This window comes from Uranotaenia lowii, chromosome 2 (genome assembly GCF_029784155.1).
Source record: "Uranotaenia lowii strain MFRU-FL chromosome 2, ASM2978415v1, whole genome shotgun sequence".
Taxonomy (NCBI): domain Eukaryota; kingdom Metazoa; phylum Arthropoda; class Insecta; order Diptera; family Culicidae; genus Uranotaenia; species Uranotaenia lowii.
Genome location: NC_073692.1, coordinates 370,879,727 through 370,901,712, shown reverse-complemented (window position 1 = coordinate 370,901,712; position 21,986 = coordinate 370,879,727). Strand labels below are relative to the sequence as shown.

General features: G+C 41.1%; 1 protein-coding gene across 12 annotated transcripts in view; it reads right to left on the bottom strand.

The window, feature by feature from the left end:
• Positions 1 to 7,543: 7,543 nt before the first annotated feature.
• LOC129750070 (huntingtin-interacting protein 1) overlaps positions 7,544 to 21,986 on the bottom strand; it is an 85,125-nt gene continuing 70,682 nt past the window's right edge. For 8 of the 12 annotated variants that reach the window (XM_055745272.1, XM_055745275.1, XM_055745269.1 and 5 more), the window contains 4 exons: positions 21,169 to 21,640; positions 20,580 to 20,941; positions 19,919 to 20,172; positions 7,544 to 8,938 (listed from right to left, as the gene is read on the bottom strand). In XM_055745272.1, the coding sequence (XP_055601247.1) occupies positions 8,548 to 8,938; positions 19,919 to 20,172; positions 20,580 to 20,941; positions 21,169 to 21,640 (1,479 nt within the window). In that variant the 3' untranslated portion in view covers positions 7,544 to 8,547. The remainder of the gene's footprint in view (positions 8,939 to 19,918; positions 20,173 to 20,579; positions 20,942 to 21,168; positions 21,641 to 21,986) is intronic. The other 4 variants (XM_055745277.1, XM_055745280.1, XM_055745270.1 and 1 more) reach the window with 3 other exon arrangements.

Below are 21,986 nucleotides of genomic sequence, written 5' to 3'. Positions count from 1 at the left end.
AGTGTAGAATTATGTGCTTTATGCTAAGCGGGACCTGGCAAGCAACACATACAGGGGCATTATCTTTGGCCATCAGGTATTGGTAGGTTAGCCTTGTATGGCCAATCCGAAGTCGTGTTAATGTTCGTCTTTCTCGGAACGATGGACGATCAATCCAACTTTCTGTTGTGTTTTTTATCTCCCTAAGCTTATTTTGAGATATATTGTTCCACTCCTGGGACCAAGATAAGTTGATGAGGCGTTTAACCCATTGAACAGCATCAGGAGCGGGGATTGGTAGGATTTGAGGGTCGAGTTGACTGCCAGCCGACGCAAGGTGATCAGCTTGCTCATTGCCAGGAATTTCCGAGTGTCCAGGAATCCAACATAGAGTTATCTTTTTTTGGATGGCAACCTCTGAGAGTTGGGCTATCCAAGGGTGTTTTATGTTTCCTGCAGATACGGCTTTCAAGACGCTGGCAGAATCCGAAAAGATCACGGGTCCTGTAAGTGGACAATAGTTTAGTGCAGCTGACAGTTGTGCAAATCCTTCGGAGCTGAAGACGGTGCAGAAGGATGGCAAGGACAGTGCCAAATTTACATTCGTGCTAGTAATACCACATCCTACTTTGCCTTCGGGTGTCTTCGAACCATCGGTGTTAAATCTTTTCCCAGGGGTGGGCTTCCAAAGAAGTCAGTTAGTGTACTTCTAATCATCTTCTTTCAAATAGAACTATTATTTTGATTTTTCATTGATCGTCAGTGAGGAACCGAGCAGAACAAAGTTTGAAAAATCAAACTGGCTTATTAAAAATGATCCGTATTTTGAAAATTGTTGAAAGAAATAACGTTTTACTGTCGATCTGCACTCATTTTACAAGCAGCTGTCTGTCACGTTTGTTTGCCGAACACCTTTCTAATACACATGCGCAGAGCAAAAGCCCTATTATTATGGATGGGAAAATCTATACAATTTTCAAAGAAATTGTTTTTTTCCAGGAACTGGCAAGCTGCTTAATTATTTAAAAAAAATGACTGTACAGCTGCAAAATTTTGTTACAATACTTCGACTGAAAATTCTATGCAACAGGCGCCATCTTTCTTGTTTTTGAGGTAACTTTATCGATGACACTACATACATATGACGTTTCGTAAGCGAGTTATAATTTTTTTCAATATTAAAATGTTAGGGTGTGTCGAAAAAACAGTATTCTAGCTCTAACTTTTGTGAATAAACTCTGTAAGCGTTGCTAGTCAGTCGAAGGATTTCGCAGTGATCTTGATGTATAATTGGAATTAAATAATGTTGCAGTGTTGTCCGTGGGGGTTAAGGGTTTCTCCTTGGTGAAGCAGTTCACCAAGCCACCCTAACCAGACGAACGACCTCTCAAAAAAGAGTCGTTCTTCAACCTACCACCAGAGGGCAAAAAGAAGATGTGAACAGTAAACGCAGAGCGAAGAAGCGAATCGGCGAAATCGACGGTTGAGCGAAGCGAAAAAGAACGCGGGACGAGGGCAACGAACGGCTTAGAGTTCGAGACCGGGGAATCAGGAAATTTCCGGTCATTATTGAAGTTCGCGAACGACATCTGAACGCTGATTAAAGTTTGTACATCAGCTTAAAAATATAGCTTACTTATGTACTGGAATCCTAAAACCATCGTTTCTAAAAGTGCGATATAGTGAACGATTGGTAGGACAAAACCGAACCAACACTCAACGTAGAACGTTAACCGTCTGAACGACAGGTAACTAACCTTCGCCATTTTGCCATTGTCCATAACCGGCCCCTAATTTGTCCCTGAATACCACAGGACCCCGCTGTTTTGGGTTAAGAAAGCCACTCGCTTTTACCGGTGTGAAATCAACCCCACGCCACCGCATTGCGTGACTCCACAACATCGACCGCCAATAGTCGGTGTTACTTACCAAGGTACCTGGTTCAGCACCCAAGGTGGGGCCAGGTACGTCCTTATCAAGCCGCTTGCCGTCTGAGGACCAGCCGTGCCCAGTTCAGCACCCAAGGTGGGACTGGGTACAAACGTCACGACCCTGCCGATCTCCAAGTTATCGACTAGGAACCCGAGCTCGACGACACAGGAGAAGAGGAAGTAGCCGCAACTAAATTGTCAGGTTAGATAAGTTAAGAAAGTGGTGGGTGAACAAACTGCAACTTTGAATAAACGGTACCATTATTGTAACTGAGGAGTTTTACCTTAGTCCTCCCGAACTTCCCTGCAACATAGCATATAGAGTGGTAAGCGAACCGACCCTAGGGATTGATAGGGGTTCACTGCATTTCTAGAGATTGGCTAACAGCCAGTCTTACACTTTGGCGCCCAACTAAAACTGCCTTACCGTTGCTAGTTGTAGGGGTTCCACCGGTATCCGTTGCAGAATTCTCTGGGAAAACATCCAGGCATCCTTTAAGTGATTTTTGCAGTAATTGGTTGAATTACAAAACTTTCAACCGCTTTTGAAATTATTTCATATTAAACAGCGGGGTCCTGTGGTATTCAGGGACAAATTAGGGGCCGGTTATGGACAATGGCAAAATGGCGAAGGTTAGTTACCTGTCGTTCAGACGGTTAACGTTCTACGTTGAGTGTTGGTTCGGTTTTGTCCTACCAATCGTTCACTATATCGCACTTTTAGAAACGATGGTTTTAGGATTCCAGTACATAAGTAAGCTATATTTTTAAGCTGATGTACAAACTTTAATCAGCGTTCAGATGTCGTTCGCGAACTTCAATAATGACCGGAAATTTCCTGATTCCCCGGTCTCGAACTCTAAGCCGTTCGTTGCCCTCGTCCCGCGTTCTTTTTCGCTTCGCTCAACCGTCGATTTCGCCGATTCGCTTCTTCGCTCTGCGTTTACTGTTCACATCTTCTTTTTGCCCTCTGGTGGTAGGTTGAAGAACGACTCTTTTTTGAGAGGTCGTTCGTCTGGTTAGGGTGGCTTGGTGAACTGCTTCACCAAGGAGAAACCCTTAACCCCCACGGACAACACTGCAACATTATTTAATTCCAATTATACATCAAGATCACTGCGAAATCCTTCGACTGACTAGCAACGCTTACAACTCATACAATAAAAATGTCTTCTAAACATTTATATGAAATAAAAATTAGCATTTTTTTTCTCTCAAAGCGCAAACTTGTATCTGGAGGCGTTCATTTGTTATAAGGAATTTTTTTTATCAAAAACTTGTACTTGAAGACCCTTTGAAAAAAAAAACATCCCCATTTCTCGAACAAAAGTCAAATTTTAATCGTTTTGTTATCGGCTGAGTCCATTGCGATGCGTAAATAAGCGATGTTACCATTTATTGTGCAACCTATAGCTAACTCCAGCTTTCTCAAGCACCAAGTGAATTTTCGAGCTGACTTACTGGCTTTTTCCCGCAGCATATTTTTTCGGATTTTTTCATAGACTTTGAATAACTTTGAACTTAGTTATTGTAGCTGAATATTGTCTGATAATCATTAGACCGCTGCAAAAAGTGACTTTTTGCTCCCATATGTTTTTTCGATGCTTTTTGAGAGCTAAGTTGGCCTTGCTCGAGTACGGTCGCATGTTTTTCCGTGGTCGCGTTTTGCTTCGTGATTTTTCGAAATATATGTTTTTAATTACCTTCATGACCAAGTTTCAATAATTTTAACAGTACAGTGAATTCTTTTACATCAATCGAGTTTTTATCAGCCTTTTTGTTCAATGTGAATATATTTTTATACGGTTCACAGCTATGATTACAGCTGCTGGATTCTAACTTGCATTTGTGTAGATCTGAGAAGAAAATGCACGTTCTGCAATTGTGAAAAATATACAAATTTCAGTCGATTTGAATCGCGGATCCAGTTAAATTTCTTTTCAAACAGTGATAAAAAGGGAAATCTTCCAGTTATTATTGAAAAATTCCCTGATTGTGCGTTTTGTGACAGGAAGAAACATGTTGAAGGAGAGAAAAAAATCAAATTCTAGCGCCCGGTGGGAGTGGTTTTTTCTTTTGGTAGCCTGCTAAGCTTAACTGAAAAGGTGCTAGCGCTAACAATTTTTAAAATCCGGAAGATTGAAATTGATCAAGTGATAGGTTAATCAGACGGATGGAACCAGTTCAGTGGCCACCATCGCCTTCGGAGCTTCAGAAAGTGGACTCCTTCGTGGATTCAAGGGCCAGTGTTTCCAGGAGGTCTTTCAGATCAACAATTAGCATCTTCTATAACATTTTTGGTGAGCCCGTTCCATTTTTTACTTTCGTTTTTTATTGCTGTTTGACTTTTCAGTGTTAAGTGTTTCTTAAAGATTGCCTGATTATATTTTTAACTAACATTGTTGATACCTCAGTATCAAATTAAAGTTTTTAAAACACGGCTTCTCTAAGTTGATCCATGATGCAAAACTACTTTTTATTTTGAAATAATTTACTATGGAAATCAATAATATACAGTTGAAGTTGGGACACACAGAAAAAATAAAGGATGCATAAAAATGTATTAAAGTTTTGAATTTGAAAAAGTTGTTTGGTTAAATTTTAACTAAACTTAACTAGACCAAAAATGTTTTTTGAACAAGAAACATATTTTTTAAATTTGATTAACAGAAACCCAAATGTAATATTCTTTATTCTAATTCTAATTGCGGTGAGTATAATGTTGGTAAGTTTCGAAATTTCCTAATTCCTTAACACCATTTAATGTATAAATTTGCCATATATACTTCCCAAATGACATAAATTCATATTTAGGTCTTTCTGTATTCAAAATATTATATGAAGCGTTTGGTAGGGATCTCCACGCTTTATTCCGCCCCTGTATCCTGTATCTTTCGCGATTTTCATAACATGGTTGGCCTGGCCTTAGTAATATCTGCAATGCATATCAATATGTAACAGGTAATACGCTGAAAAGAAAAATGAAAGACGCAAGTCTTCCATTTTCCAGGATGCTTACATGTTTTGGCCATGTTGATGTAAGAAGAAGATATGTTTTTTCGATGCTTTTTGGGTCACCAAGCATCAGTGTAAAATTTGAGATGATTTGGTTGATTCCTGAGTTAGCGCAACGCGTTTCAATTTTGTATGGAAATTTGTATGGAAAAAGAAAATTTGCACATTAAATCATCCAGAAAAATCAAATAAGCTTGAAATGAAATCGGTCTTTAATTTTTGGTTTTGACTATTCTTAAGCTTCATTTTTTGCTTGCATGACAATTAGCTAAGAATTTCATGAAAAAAGTTATAACCACTTCAAAATAAAAAATCTGAATCCATTGAAAAATATTCAAAAATGGCAGACTTTACTTGCTAGAGCTGTTAATAATTGCATGAAATGTTTTTGCAAAAGCTTTATAAATCAATAAATTCTCTGGCAATGCAAAATAATTTTTAGAGAATTTTTATTTTCATCCTACTGTTACACAGCTTTCAAACAGGCAGTCAAAACGATATAATTAAATAAATGAATTTTGAAAACAAAAATTTTATATAACAATGAATATCTTTTCTGAGGTACAATTTAGGTTGGTTCTTTGTTCACATAAAATGTGATGCAAGAATCAAGGAACATTTTTCAACCAAAGTTATATTTTTTGGTACTTTCAGAACATCTCTGGCGATTTTTGAATGAAGAATTTTGTTTTCCCATACAAATTTTCATACAAAATTAAAACTCGTTGCGCTAATTCAGGACTGGATGGATCGCTTCCAAAATAGTTATTGCTATTTCTGGCAGCAAAACCAACCAAAAAAAGTTATGGGAAGTGTAAAAATTTAGGAATTTGAAATTTTCATACAAAGCTTGCAGCGGTCTAATACTCATATTTGAGTCACGTTACAAGCTTACCAAAACTATACATTTTATGAAAATCGGCTGAGAAACAAAAGAGTTTTGGCGAAAAAAGTGTTAGGGGTCATTTTACCCCCGGCGATATAAATAAAGGGTGATACGGTCAAATTTGGTCAAGGGAAAACGCGTGTAAATCGGTGAAATCGTTTAATTAAAAAATCATATTAAATTTCTTTTTCAAGTTTAATTAGTATAAATTCAGGAAAAATATTCAGTTAGGCTTCTGCTTTTCCAAATCCGAATTGCCGGGCCTTACGCTTAACTCCTGCCATCAGATTTTGTACAGCCACCTTGTCCATCTTCTTCGCAGCAGAAAGCCAGTTTGCCTTGAACTGCTGCTCGTCCTTAGCAGTTTTTTTGGTCTACTTTAGGTTCCGCTTGACAATAGCCCAGTATTTCTCAATTGGGCAGAGCTCTGGCGTGTTGGGAGGGTTCTTGTCCTTGGGAACCACCTGCACGTTGTTGGCGGCGTACCACTCCATGGCCTTTTTATCGTAATGGCAAGATGCCAAATCCGGCCAAAACAGTACGGAACAACCGTTTTTCTTCAGGAAAGCCAGCAGACGTTTGTTCAAACACTCTTTTACGTACATTTCTTGGTTGAAAGTCTCGGAAGCTATGAAAATGCTGGTTTTTAAGCCCAGGTACAGATGGCTTGCCAAACCAGATATTTCTTCGCGAACTTTGACAGTTTCATGTGCTTGAAAATATCTGCTACCATTCCCCTTCCTTTTTCCGTATAAAACTCCTGTCCCGGATGCTGCTTGTAGTCGGCTTTGACGTAGGTTTCGTCGTCCATTACTACGCAGTCAAACTTCGTCAGCACCGTCGTGTACAGCCTCCGGGATCGCGCTTTGGCCGTCGTATTTTGTTTATCATCGCGATTTGGAGTCACTACCTTCTTGTAAGTCGATACTCCGGCTCGTTTTTTTGGCTCGATGCACGGTTGTAGACGATACACCCAGCTTATTTGCGGCATCTCGGAGAGAGAGGTTAGGGTTTCGCTTGAAACTACCGGCAACTCTCTTTGTCGTCTCAACGGCTTCCGGTTTTCGTTTTCCCCCCGATCCAGACTTCCTGGCTGTCGACAAACGTTCCCCAAATACTTTAAATACATTTGTAATGGTTGATTTGGCAACTTTTAGCGATTTTGCCAGCTTTGCATGCGAGTAGCTGGGATTTTCGCGATGCGCGAGCAAAATTTTGATACGCTGCTCTTCTTCCTTGGACGCCATTTTGACAACTGAAGAGTGAATTCCAAAATCATAATAGGAGCATCATTCTACACACACACACCTTCAAAATGAGGGATGTTCAGATTTTTTAAATGCAAAATTGGAAGAAATACGTCAAGTTGATATTGACCAAGTTTTGACCGTATCACCCTTTAGGTATATACAAAGATTCTTTTTTTTAAACTTATTTGGTCCTTAGGATTTTAACATCTGGATGTCATTCATTCCTCTTACGTACAAAGATTCAGTATGTTCATTGCTAAATCAACAAAAAAAAAACCAGCATAAAATTGAAAGGTGTTATTTTCGGCATCTAGCATAAGTCTTGAACAAGGAAATCAAATTTAATGGACTTTAGAAGCTTGTATTCTGGGGGTAGAACAAGATTTCAAAATTGGAAAGCACTGTTCTGAAAACAACAAAATCGTGGGAATTTTTCGGATAACAAAGAAAGAAAGTACCAGAGCACACTATAGCGTCAAATATAAATTTACCCAATTAAGGGACACGATTTATTCAGAACATGTTCAACTTACTTACTGGCATATAAATGTGTAGATACTTCATCATCAATATAAAAATATATCAACAGTTACGTTCATACCGGTACAAATAGCTTGTTTAGATATTTAGTTAATAGAAGATAGACGAATTTTGTGATAATTGATGTATTTTTTTTTGGTATAAAAAGTTAAACCGTTCCGATGAATTCCTTTCGCAGTTGATAGATTTACTCTAAATGATCATCATCAGCTCCTCCGATTGTTATTGTGGGTCATTATTGATTGTTTACTAGAATAATATTGTTCAATAAATAAAAATCAAACATTACCCAGTGATTGATTGGATAGAATTTGCTCACGATTGGACTTCTTTCTTTCTGCGGCTTACTCTAGTTACGTAAAAAGGCATCTATAAAACTAGCTATAGACAAAACTCAACATTAACATCGGTGTGGTTTCACTTGCCTAATTTGCTTCTCTAGCACAAGAATTATTAAATCGTTGACATCAATAACAAGCGTGTCTGTTGCCGTAGGTCCCGAGCGCGCAGATCCAGGAACCGTGCGCCCGCTGTTTACGAATAAATATATATTTTAGAATACGATAATAGTTGTTTTTGTTCTTCTATCATATCGATGGCGTGTAGGTGATATTTATGTTTTTGTTTCTAAAAAGTTTCTAAAAGTAGCTAAAATAAGGAAGAAGACACAATCACGGATATGCACTTCGACAGACGGATTTGTCGAAATGCGACATAGAGTTTAGGGTGCAATATTCGATTCGTTTAAAATTCTCTTCTAGGTAGGCTTCCGAAACGAGCACATTACGCTATTTCCTATTTGTTCGTTTATATTGTCTTGCATATGGGGGCTGACATTTACTAGTGATTGATATATTTTCGGTTCCTGTTTTTCTATAGTTTCGTATAGAGAGAATGGAATTATATCACTTGCTCTTTTCTCCTTCCAACGGTTCTCTCTCCTGCTTTAGTCCTCCACCGGCGATTGATAGTTTTTCTTTCGGAAAGCCGCAAGTCGCATCCGTTCGGTTTGGAGGGCCTGTTCCAGTTCCAGCACCTTGACCTGGATTTCCATTTCCCTGGTTTTGGCCTGGTGCACCGTCAGCGAGCTAAGGTCCAGATCTTGCGAGTCCTCCAGCCGTTGGCTACAGTCCTTGGCAGTGGCCACCACGACACCGGTCGCCTGGGTCACATTCTTGGAGGCCGTTCCGAGGGCGGACAAATTTTGGCTTCCGCGTGGTGCCTTCACTCGGCTGGCTACCACCAGCTGGGCGGTGCAGGCGGCAATTTCCTGGGCCGCCACCACCAGATCCAACTGGTGCCGGGCCCCACCCGAAACGGTTTTGTTCGCTGCGGTGCTGCAAGAGGAAGAACGGGTCAGAACATTTTGCATTTGGTTTTGATTTTTTTGAGTTATTTATGCCATTTAATGATTTTTGTTTTTGTTGTTATATTTGAGCAACATTTAAGGACATAAAGTTTTTTTTATGTAACAACAATTTCACTGGTCAAGCAAATGCTAGTTCAAACCGAATCGCCGTCGTGATCAAACGTGTTTCTACCGTGGTCTCTGAACTAGTTCTGATGAATAGCGCTTCTCTATCACGGACATCTGTCTGTTGTGACATCCACTTAGAAAATTCCAAGATTCACCACCTCCTCAAATCGAAAAGTTCAGCTCGCACTTAAAGAACAAGTTAACTATTATGGGGGAAAATCCCCCCCCCCCCCATGGGGGCAAACCCCTCAACGACGAACATGGGCCGATCCCATTTCTACTACTCAAACCCAATTATTCTGCCAAACTCCCAACATACTCGTTTATCATCTCTAAAACTGTTGAACTCGCCGCCGGAGAAATCATAGGAGGACATCCATGAGATCAGGGCCAGGCATACCTGCTTAAAGTTAGATCCCAAAAACAGGTTGACAAACTGCTAGCAGTCAAAAATTTGATCGACTTAACTCCCGTGACAATAAATTTCCACCCTTCGCTCAACACCTGCGAGTGCGTGGTGACCTGCCGCGAAGCCGTAGGAGCCACTGACGAGGAACTAACACAAGGGGGCTTATTCTGCGAGGCGAATGACGTGAAGTGACTACGATTTTTAGAGTCACCGTATTCTAGCAGGCGAATGCCGTGACTTGAATGAACTTTAGGTGAGTCGAATGAACTTTTTTTTAATGTCACCGTATTCCCAGAGGCGAATGGCGTGACTCAAGTCGGTGCCAAGTGACTTTTGAAGTCGTAACCTATTACGCAGGTGACTTGAAGCAAAACCATTTCGAAAATAAAATTTTTATTCGAAATTGGGTCAAACATGTATAATTGAGAAAAAAGAAAGTTGAAGCAATTAAAAAATCCATAAATTAACAAACGGTATGATCCTAATTTTTATGTTTCCTAAATTCCAATTCAACGATTGTAAAGTGATTGTGGGCTTTTTTTTGCTAAAATTGAAGCTGATTTGAACCTTTTAATCATTTTTCCGAATGTGCTTTTGAATACTGAACCTTTTTTTTTCAAACAATATTGAAAATGGAATGGATTTCAACTTACAAGATTGTCGTCAACAAAACTAAAAGTTTACAATAAATTTTCAAGAAAAATTTTCTGGATTCTGAGTTTTTCAAGCATCAATCAGCGGGGCTGAACTAGAACATGATCTTCTTTGAATGGCCATCTTGTCAAAATATGATGATAATTAATTATAGATAACACACAATGTTTTTTTTATGCAGAAGATGCTTCTGATGATTTTATTTTGAGTTTTGAGGACTTCATCGCAGCTCCGTTATTTCCGCCTTTTGGTAGTCCGCGCCTCAACTTCTCCATTATTATTCGGAGCAAGTATAGTAGAGCAAGCAAAAGTTCGCTCAAAATAGGTCATTAGATATTCCTATTTAGGATGCAAGTTAACGTGAAATTCCAATCTATGATTGAAATCAATCCGATTTCTAAAAAAAAAACACTCAAAAGTTGTCCTCCGGAAGATTTAACATACTGCTGCTTCCGATAACGAACTGCGGATTGAAGCAGGAAGACTGTTGTTACTGCTGTTTGCCACAAACTATCTATTGCACCTATTCGGATCATTTTCAACTTCTCTCGCTTCCATTCCATCTGCTTGCAAGTTAATTATGCTCGCCTTATCATATCCATCCTCGGCTTAATCACCCTCTCCTGAAGTTGGTGGGTGCCGCCTGACCAGACCACGCTTTGTATTTCTCGTTCTTTCCACGCTCCTGGAATGAAAAAACTCATTCAGTATTTGAATTATTAGTAATCAAAATAAAACTTACCATCCTGACCATAATCAAGTGCCATCGTCTATCTAACCGGCCCAAAAATATGGAATAAAAAAATCGCGGAATTAACAAGAGTTGGTTCGCACTTATTGCATTGGAATTCTAACCATTTGACAGTTCTAGTAATTCATTTTGCCTCATTCAAATGAATGCAGTGGCAAAAGTCAAAGAAAAACCACGGAAAGGTGATGCAAAAAATTCAGTCTAACAGAACAGAAACTTTTTCGTTGTCAGAAAGTGAATATATTGCTGCGAGAATAAAAGATAAACATAAAAATATGACTTATAATACTGAGTGAAACTTTTTTTGTGCAAAAAATATTCAACCAAGTATTCAAATTTGAGCATAGAATTGGTTCGATCTGCATCACCTGGTTTTGTAATGACATTCTAAACAAAAATATTTCAGATGAACTCCAATGAACTATCCGCGTACAAGATCACTTTGTTTTATGAGGTTTAATATTACGTCGATTGCATATGTATTAGTAGGTAATAAAAATAGGTGTAAAAATTGCTCACGTAGTTTTCGAAAACATACTTTTTTCCTACCAAAGCTTTGAACTAACTCTCATGAACATAATTTTGATTAAGTTTTTTACTTCAGTATCCATTTAAATATTTTTTAAATTCAAATAATAACAATAATTTCGCTTTTGTAATTCCATTTTTTGTAGTTTGACAAGTTTTTAGTCGATTGGATATAGACATTGACAGAAAATCAATAAAACTACGATCGGCACATTTCGTATCTTTGTTTACTTTAATCTCTTAAAATAAAAGTCAACTTTTAAAAAATGAAGTAATCTCAAACCACCTCTATTTAAACTTAAAATGGCGTCGAATATTCTATTCCCGAAAAGCGAATAACTTATCTACATGAGGAAAATTAATCTGAACTTTTGATTCTGAATACAAAAGAATATGAACTTTGAATCTGAAATATATGTGAAATTAAATCTGAAACCCTGGTTTGAAATTAAATTTGCGATCTATAAATCTGAATTATGAATCTATAAAAGAATGTTTATTTGACATTTTAATTTTTAATTTGAGATATGTTTTTTGAAAAAGGTCCTTAATTTTGAATTATCATGGATTTTAACGAAAACATAATTTATCTGACAATCATTAATATAGAATGAAATTTTAGATATCAGTTTTCAATCTTAATTTGATCTTAGAATTTGGAATTTTTTATCTATTTAACGTTTTTATTCTATATTTTTAATCTACTTATATCTGAAATTTTATCACGTACACGCTCTTTTATTTTAACTCAAAATTAAGTACGACCGAGGTTCAAAACATAGTTCGATTCTATGAACTTAAAGTTAAGTACCCTTTTTCCTCCTTGCGATGGTTCAAAATGGAGTTCGAACTGCAAACTCAAATTTGATCATTTTTTTTCGTTCGGCGAGGGAGCAAAGCTGAGTTCGACCTTATGAACTAAAAATTGAATTCTCTTTGTTAGACTGAAAACACTTAGCGAGTTTAGTTCGAACCGGAACAGCAATCAACGAACACGTCGCAAAATTTGGTCGTTCTGGAACAACTACCGGAAGACTATGAAGGAACTTCATAATGGAATGCATGTTCACCGTGTCAGCGTAATATTCTGTCCGTCATTGTCACCATACGATGAGCGGCTTGGAATGTCCGGAAACTTCCGGATGTTGTTTACTTCCCATAGGAAGTAACATCCGGAAGTTTTCTTTGACCGGGAGTGTCAAAACTTTCCACCGCTCTGTAATTGCAATGCAATGTACCGGAACAGCAACATCCGGGTACAACAAATTTTAATCATCCTTTAATTTCCTGAAAATCAGTTACCCTCGAAAAAAAGGATAAATTCGAGTTCGGCTTAGTATTGAGTATGCCTATTCGAACTTAGTTTTGCTATTGCCCAGACAAACTCAAAGTTGAGGGAAGCCACTGAAGTGCTGTTTTGAACCAAAACTACTTAATTTTGAGTTTAAAAAAAAGAGCGTGTACGCAAATCCCAATTCTCAACACGAACTAGAACGAAAGATAATTTGAATTCCACTTAAGGATTTACAGCATATTTGATAAAGATTGGTTTGATTTAGTACTTTGGTTACATAAAAATTAAATGCGTTATTTTCAAAATCTTCATGAATGTGACGTCATCCAAGATATTGAATATCACACTACCTGCTTTGAATGTTCCTTACATGTTTGACAGTTCGCATGGTGAACCCGATGAAACTGGTTCATTGCCTCTGGAACATCAAAATGAACATCAAGCCACCGAGGTAATGAACTAGTCACCGTGAGTGAGTCGCCTCTCGGAATACCCCGACTAGAGTCACGTGACTACGACTAATGTGACTACGAGTCACTTCATTCGCCTCGCAGAATAAGGCCCAAGATCTCGCCAACCAAGGTGTAATCGGCGTCCATCGATTCACCAGGAAAGTAGATGGAAAAACCCAACCCACCAACACTCTTGCCCTCACGATACGAGGAACCACAGTACCCACCCACATACGTTTCGGATTTATACAAGCTCAAACCTGTCCCTACTACTCCCGACCAATGATTTTCCTGCAGTGTGGAAAACTTGGGCACACCAAAAAGCACTGCAAAAATGAAACTCCCTGCCTCAACTGTGGCGAAGAACAAACCCACCCCAACTGTGAACTACCTTCAAACTGTGTCAACTGCCAAGACGCCCACCGCACCAACAGCCGATCCTGTCCTGTCTATAAAGATGAACAGGACATAATAAGAATCCGAACCGACTTGGGAATTTCTCACAACGAAGCCGTCAAGGAATACAGAAAACGCCAAAAACAATCAACATCGCTGCAACAACGCCTTACTCAAGCCACCACCAATCCAAAAATTGCAGAAAAAGACAAGGAAATATTCGGCCTCCGCAAGCTGGTCGACTTCCTTACTGCCCAAATCACCACCCTCACCAACCAAGTAAAAAAACTGGAACTGTAAAAAGAAAAATCACCCGATACATCCGACAGTGACGCCAGCATGACCAGCGACATATCCACAGTCAGCATCCAAAACACCCCCAAGCGCTTCTGGAAGACATCCTCCGAAGATTCCCCTACAGGAAGCGACCCCAAAAATGGAAAACCTGCAGAAAAGAGACCAAAAAAGAAACGCCAACCAGAAAATCAAACCCCTCCCACTGGAATCCACTCAACAAGGTAAAACCGCAACATCAACCCCTCCCCAGCAGACCGGTAAGTCAACCAATCTACCAAACAACTACTACCATCCACATCATTCCTAAAATAAAAATGGACATCCAAACAAGTTCACAAAACAGCACCCCCAATCAAACAAACAATACTACCGAGTCCAACAAACCAACACACAAAAAATATCAAAATTACGCCGTCCAATCGAACACCCGAGGACTCGTCAAAAGATTGCCAGATATACAGATCAAGCCTCTCCCCAACTATCTTTGCCATTCAAGACATTTTGACAAACTCAAATATCCCACAAAATATAATGAAAGGCTACAATTTGCATACGACCTCCGACCTATCATCCCGACAAGGCGCTGGGTCGGCCATAAAAGCCAATACCCCATACAAAATACTCAATATTAATACAACTCTGAACGCTGTCTGCGCCAGAGTGCACACTCCGATTGACCTCACCGTTGTATCCCTCTACATCCCCCCTCAACTACCCTACCACCAATTCACCAGCTAAATTGACGACCTACTATCCCAACTTCCCCATCCCTATATGGCCGATTTCAATGCCCACTCAACCAGCTGGGGCAGTACCCACGCCACCAACAAATGTACCTACCTGGAAGATTTGGCAATCACCAAAAACCTGACTATACTAAACAACTGCCAACCAACCAGAATCGATCCTGCAACTGGTAACACGTCCGCCCTCGACATCACTATGACCTCCTGGGAACTCGGCCCGAAATTCAGCTGGCAGGTTATCGAAGACTCCTTCGGCAGTGACCACTTCCCCATCATGATCAAGCTCGAACACCCTATACCGAAATCAGCGACCAGACCCCGCTGGAAATACGACGAAGCCGACTGGCTCGGCTACCAAATGGAGTCAGATAAACATCTTGCACTCAACCCACCTGCATGCATTCCCTCTTTCACCAAAATCGTCATCGAAGCCGGAACAAAAAACATTCCGCGTACCAGCGGTGTATCAGGCAAAACCGCAGTCCCCTGGTGGGGACCCGAAGTCCGTACAGCCGTAAAACAACGACGCAAAGCCCTGAGATCTCTTAGAAGAATTCCAAGAAAGGCCCTCACCGAATTTAAAACTGCACGATCCCGTGCCAGAGCAGCAGTCTCCATAGCCAAATCTAACTGTTGGCAGAAGTTCACCGAAGAAATCCACCCCACCACCTCCGCCAAAGTGCTTTGGAACAAGATAAAAGTTCTGAACGGAGAAAATCGCAAAAACTCCTTTCACCTTCTCCTGAACCAACACTATACAAATGATCCCTTTGCCCTAGCCGATGCCTTCTGTAATAACTTTACATCTTTGTCCCCTCCCTCCAATACTCAATTGCTCCCCTTCCCAACCAACTCATCCCACAACCAGAGAGACTACAACAGGAATTTCGCAATCGACGAGCTGGAGTGTGCACTTAGAAAGGTCAAAGGCATGTCTGCCGGTCCCGACGAAATTGGTTATCCTCTACTCAAAAACCTGTCTGTGGCCGGGAAGGGAACCCTACTGCAGATCTACAACCAAACATGATCTAACGGCAAACTTCCTCAATGTTGGAAACTGGGACTGGTCATCCCCAACGCAAAACCCAAACACCTCACCTCATCGACAACTACAGACCTATAACCTTACTTGACTGTGTCGGACAAAATCTTGAACGAATGGTCAATCGGCGACTGCACGCCATCCTCGAAAAAGAGCAGCTGCTCGACAACCGACAATTCGCCTTTCGAACCGGACGCTCTACAGACGACTATTTAGAGGAGCTAGAATCGTCCCTCGACCCACCGACCCATAAACATCATCACACTGAATGCCTTTCATTAGACTTAACTAAGGCTTTCGATCGTGTAGATAGAATGGCAATCATCAATCAGCTGAATAACTGGGGTATCGGTGGCCGAATGCTAAACTACATAGCAGACTTTCTCCAAGATAGAAGAATCCAAGTGCTTGTAAACGAAACACGATCCCACTCAAGATCCATCCATGGTGGTGTACCCCAAGGCTCAGTAATAGCGCCAACCCTATTTCTAGTAGCAGTCAATTCCGTATTCGATAAGGTCCCAAACAACATCCAAACCCTGGTCTACGCGGATCATATCCTCCTGATATCATCCTCAGCCTACTCTAAAACTACTAGAAAGAGACTCCAGACAGCACTAGATAAGATAGCAAACTGGGCCTCTACGGTCGGCTTTCAGTTTTCCCCAAGAAATTCCCATCTCATTCACATTGGCCCAAACCGAAGAAGACTTGGCAAGCTCCCCGAACTTATTCTCAACAACCAAACAATCTCAATGAACCGCCATACCCGTCTGCTGGGACTATGGCTAGATGACCGTCTCAACTTCAAGTATCCCTGGGACCAAACAAGAAAAAATGCCATAGGCAAAATATTAATTCTGCAAATTCTAGCTAACAAAACCAGCTACGCTCACAGAGACTCCCTCTTCCGTTTCCTCCATGGCTGGTTCTTACCATCGATTCTACATGGCACAGGCCTACTAAGTCAAGCCGATATAGAGGTAGTCATCAACAAATTGGAACCTCTGTATAACCGCTGCGTCCGAATAATAAGCTCAGCCTTCTGCACCAGCCCTATCCCCTCCCTGATGGCTGAAAGTGGCCAAATGCCGTTCAGATACATAATCGCAAAGCAGCTATCCTCCAAAGCCCTTAGATGGCTAGCCAATGGGGGGGTCCAGAGAGTCACTTATGGTTACCAGAACGAACCAGCTTCTCTCCGAAATAACAGGGAACGAAATACCACCAATCTGCCCTCGACAAGAACCCAAAATCCGATACTGGAACGACAAGACTCCAAAGGTGAACCTGACTTTTCTCCGACGGGTGAAAACCAACGATCCCCCAAACCGCAACCCCAACCGAACCAACCAACTCACTCTCTCCCTTCCAACACAATGCTCAGTGTTCAGCTCCGAAGCTTTCGCGATCTTGAAAGCCGTCACACGAACCGAACACAGTCATATTTACCGACTCAGCCAGCGTGCTCACAGCACCGACACATGGCAGTATCAAACATCCTGGGCTTCCCTCGATATCTAAGATAGCTATAGAAAAACACATCACGCTCTGCTGGGTACCGGGACACGCTGGTATCCCCGGCAATGGAGCAGCGGACAAACTCGTCGCAGCAGCTACTTCATTGGATCTCCCACAGATAGCCATTCCTCAACAAGACGCCTCACTCTACATCAAAAATGCCCTCCAAGAGGCATGGGACATAAAATGGGACTCGAACCACCAAGCCAAACTTCGGGAAATAAAAAACTCCACAAACACATGGACCGACAGACCCAAACCGACCGAAAGAAGGGCCCTCACCCGTCTCTGCATCGATCACACTCGCCTCACCCATGAACATCTTATTGCTAAAACCGACCCCCCCCCCCCCCCCATTTGTCCATGCTGCGACACGAAAACAACGATCAAACATATTCTGACAACGTGCCCACAATATCAACACATACGACAGATTTGCCACCTTCCGCCTAGTATGCGGGAGATGCTTTCAAACTGTCCACAGGAGGAGACCAACATATCGGACTTCCTTCGTGAAACAGATTTATATCACAGAATATGAAACCGAGAAGAATGACCCAAATGGGTTAATCACCGTACGAATCGAGGAAGAATGACCTTAATGGGTTAAATTCCTATAAAAAAGGAAAAAAAAAGTCAAGCAAATGCGAAGAATATTAGAAATTATTGTTTCAGAAAACCGCCCAAAAACGAACCGTACCAAAATCGAGAGGGTTCTGCATTTGAAAGGGTCTTACGTCGCTCGGCATAAAGTGATTTGGAAAAACGCCGTTTGACATAGAAGTCGTTTTGCATATTGGTCGTTTGGTTTAACATAAAATATTGTAAATCATTGAATTACATTTTTTTTTAATTCAAAGAGTTATCTTACTTTTTTTATTAAGTTGAGATTTAAAATAAGTTTACAAAGAATCATAGACAAAAATTAAACGAAAAATCATCTCCAGAAGTCTGGTAACCCTGTGTACCCTTCGTGGCATTATGAATATTTTAGTGCACTTTGATTCTAGTACTGCAATAACTTTGACAGTTGGACAGAGCGCTAATGTTTACTAGTTCATATACCACGTTCAATTGTTGTTTTGCGACAATCATCTTAAGAACCTTTTCGAGCCGAACATTATGGGAAAATTCGAACCGTAAGTTTGCTTCGTCAGAAGAAGAAACCCGAATTTCATGAGTTTGATGTATCCGAAATTCAGTTTCTTATAAACTATCGAATCGAAACAACTGTTTATCTTCAATTTGGAAGCAAGTTTTTGTAAATCAGTTTCATAGTTTGCGAATAGGAGAAAAAAAAGAAAAAAAATGTATGCCCGTTATTTCAAAAAGTGATCAGTGTTGACAGCGGAGCTAAGAAAGTGTCGAAACAAAAATCGGCGAAAAAAAGGTTTAATCTGTTACCATAAGTCTAAAAACGGTTCAATTGTTAAGTTTGTTCGATTTTCAATATGTTTGGTGAAAATTTTGTGTTGAAAATGTTTGTTAGCTTTGAATTTATTCAATAATCAAAGGCGCAGAATTTGAAACCATTTTCTTTTGTTTACATTCCTAAATGCGCAGATGAAAATGAGTCCCTCCAGAAAGAACATGGCCTACAGTAAAAAAAGATATGAACAAGGCTATCGATGCCGTACGACGTAGTATATCTATACGCCAAGCTGCGGCCCGCCATGGAATCCAGGAAAGCACGGTACGGGCCAAGATGACAGGATGTTCCGGTAAATCTCCGGGAAAACCAACCGTGCTGTCGAAGGAAGAAGAATTGCGCATAGTCGATTGGCATGAATTGGCAGCGGCTGCCAGTAACGGTGGCCCATTATTTGAAGACCAATAATCGGAGTTCATCGTTCAGCAAAGGCATTCCAGGTCGTGGATGGCTGCATCTGTTTTTGAAGCGACATCGACGTGTACTGAGCGGCCTGTCCAAGCAAAGAGCTAGTGTGACCGAACAGGCTATTAGAAAGTGGTTCACCGAAGTTATCCATTACAGTGCAAGGCATTTATTGCAGGAAGTAATAATAAAACCGGATCGTGTATGAAACATGGACGAAACCTCTATTCGTTCAGTTCCTACAAAAGAAACCGTTTCGCCAAAGACTGGTGAGAAATATGTGCACACGGCTAATGGAAACTCGGACAATGAAACGTATACTGTTCTTTTTTCGGAAAACTTAAGGGGAAAATCATGCCGGCCGATGGTCACAAGTCACAGAGTTCTGTCGTGAGAAAAAAAATTGTACTGGTTTGTTTCTATCCACACGCCACACACATTTTACAACAGCTGGATGTTTCATTTTTAGAGCCTCAAAAGTAAAATGAAATCAAAAACAGGTCGATTGGCGAACATTCAATTCTGGAGATCCAATCAAAAAATCCCAAATCGCACCTAAGTAGGTAACAGCGCTGAATGAAATTTCGTCTGTAAAAACCATTTTAGCAAATGGATTCAAACAATGTGGCTTAGTTCCGTGGGATCCTAATGCAGTAAACTATTTGATGCTTCTGGGATCCGACAGAAGAAATGAGTCTCATGAGACAGACAACTGACGCGAATGATCCCAGTTCCAAAGCCGCTTCTATTCTTGAGGAGCTCGAAATTTTTTCGACAGTGTTCCAACTTCGATCATTTCCATCTAACCTATTCTCTAAAATATCAATTTGATTTGATTGATTTGACACTGATGGATTCATTTCCATGAATTTTTTGCGTGAATTAATAAAGATTACAGTTAATAAATGATACTTACACCAAAAAGTTGGCTCCCTGGGCAACGCTCTTCGCCGCCGAGATCAGCCCCTCGGTCCACTGGTGGTTCCGCTTGTAGAACTCCTTGGCCGATGCGGTGCCCTTGCCGAGGGCCACAATCTCCGACTGGAGCAGCCGCGATTTCTGCACCAGCACCCGGATTGCGTGCATCAGGGTGGTGCAGGCGTCCAGGATCTTCTCGTTGACCTCCAGCTTGATGCCGGAGTCGGAGGCTCGCGACTTTGAGAGCATTTCCTAAGGTTGGTTTTTTGTTGATGAGATATATTAGTAAGGCTATCTTTGTTAATGAAGCTAAATTGCTCTCAAAAAGAGCCCGATCTACAGGGTGGTCTTGTTGAAAGAGAACGCTATGTACACAAATTAGATCCGGACTGGATCTAATCTTCTGTAAATTCGAATTCCGTAACCATAGAATAAAATTTCAAGTGATTTCAACGAATAAAAATATTGTGCAATTTTTTAACAACTCGACGCGTTTTGGTCGAATAACTTGGGAGCAACAAGAAAGATATTTTCAATTGGATAGTTCGATAGCATGTCTTCCCCATGAACAAAGAAAAACTCAAAATTTTCCGCTTAACACCACGAGTCGAACGACTGAAACGAGAAACTCGGGTAAGGGCGCGAGGATGGGGGCTCACCACTGTAGACCTGGGCAGTACCAGGGCACAATGCAACCGGACAACGCAGGTGTCCACGTGCAGTAGGGTACTACGAACGACATCGAGGCCACCGGTTGGTGGAGGGATCTTTACCTCAATCTGGGAGGCGGCCTCTTCGATGGCCTTGTCCATGCTGCTGAGCTCGTTCTCGACCAGATCGCCCAGGTTTTCGGTGCCGTCCGTCTGCTTGCCCAGATCGCCAATCATCTCCGTGACCCGCTGAAGTTTGGCCCGCAAGTCAGCAATCTTGGCCCCGACCGTATCCGATTCGCTGGTCTTCTGCAGCGACTGGAAAAGACCGGTGATGGAACTGCCGAGCTCCTTGATCTCCTCGGCTATGCCTGTGGGAAATAGAGCGATCGATTAGTATTATTAGTGTGAATAGAACTGCATGTAGATCTTATTGACTAGCGGTAGTCGACTAGCTTCGATTCTTACTTTTAAAACTTTGAAGCCCATGGGCATCGTACTTACGCAAGAAGTTAAAGAAATGGCATGCAACCGGTTTGAAATGATAAGACCTTTAACATAAAGAACCACAATATCAAGATAAAAAACAGTCACTTACGTTCACCGCATTCGATGTTCGCAGATCGGTTGCAAATGGACATTCCCTGGACGTGGGCCGATGCCAGCAAGTGGGCACCGATGATGACCTTCCGGGCCAGCGATTCGACGTTGGTTGAGTTATCCTTCAGGTAGCTGTCGTGTACCAGTGATAGCTTGGACAGGACATCCTGTAGCTCTTCAGCAATCATCAGGAAGTAGGTTGGAGTTCCGCCAGCTCCGGGCATCTCGTTTTCGCTGATCGCTCGCAGTGTTAGCTTCTCCGAGGATTTGATGCAAGCTTCCAGCAAGGTTCGCAGCGAAGTTTCCCCAGTGATGCGTGCGTTGACAAGCAATTGCTCCAGGTCACTAACCGTGGCTTCCGATGCGCGTAGCTTCTGCTCCAGTTCCTCCTGTTGGTGAAGTAAATCTTGCAGGTCGGACTCGAGTGCACCCTTGTCGGACTGCAGTCGGTCCATATTTGCATCGAGGGACTAAGAGAAGAATTCAAGGTTGAATAACATTATTTTGCTGTCACAAGGCTATTGAGAAAAGACATAAAATGATATTGATTCGTTCTTTCGTTTTACCAAAGTTGTAGCGATACTATGCTGTAGGATCGTGCGATGGAATGTCTTCGTGTGACCATGTTTAACTTTTGCTAGGGGATTGAGATGTCATTAGCTTCGATAACACACCATTCAAGCAGGTTATTTACAAATGGGTTGATGCAAATATGGATGTTTTGATTAGATCGTGGTTAAGCAAACTGTTGAAATGCTCTTGTTGCTATATTTTGACTACAGAAGGTTATTGGAACATTGTTTTTTATCTACCGCC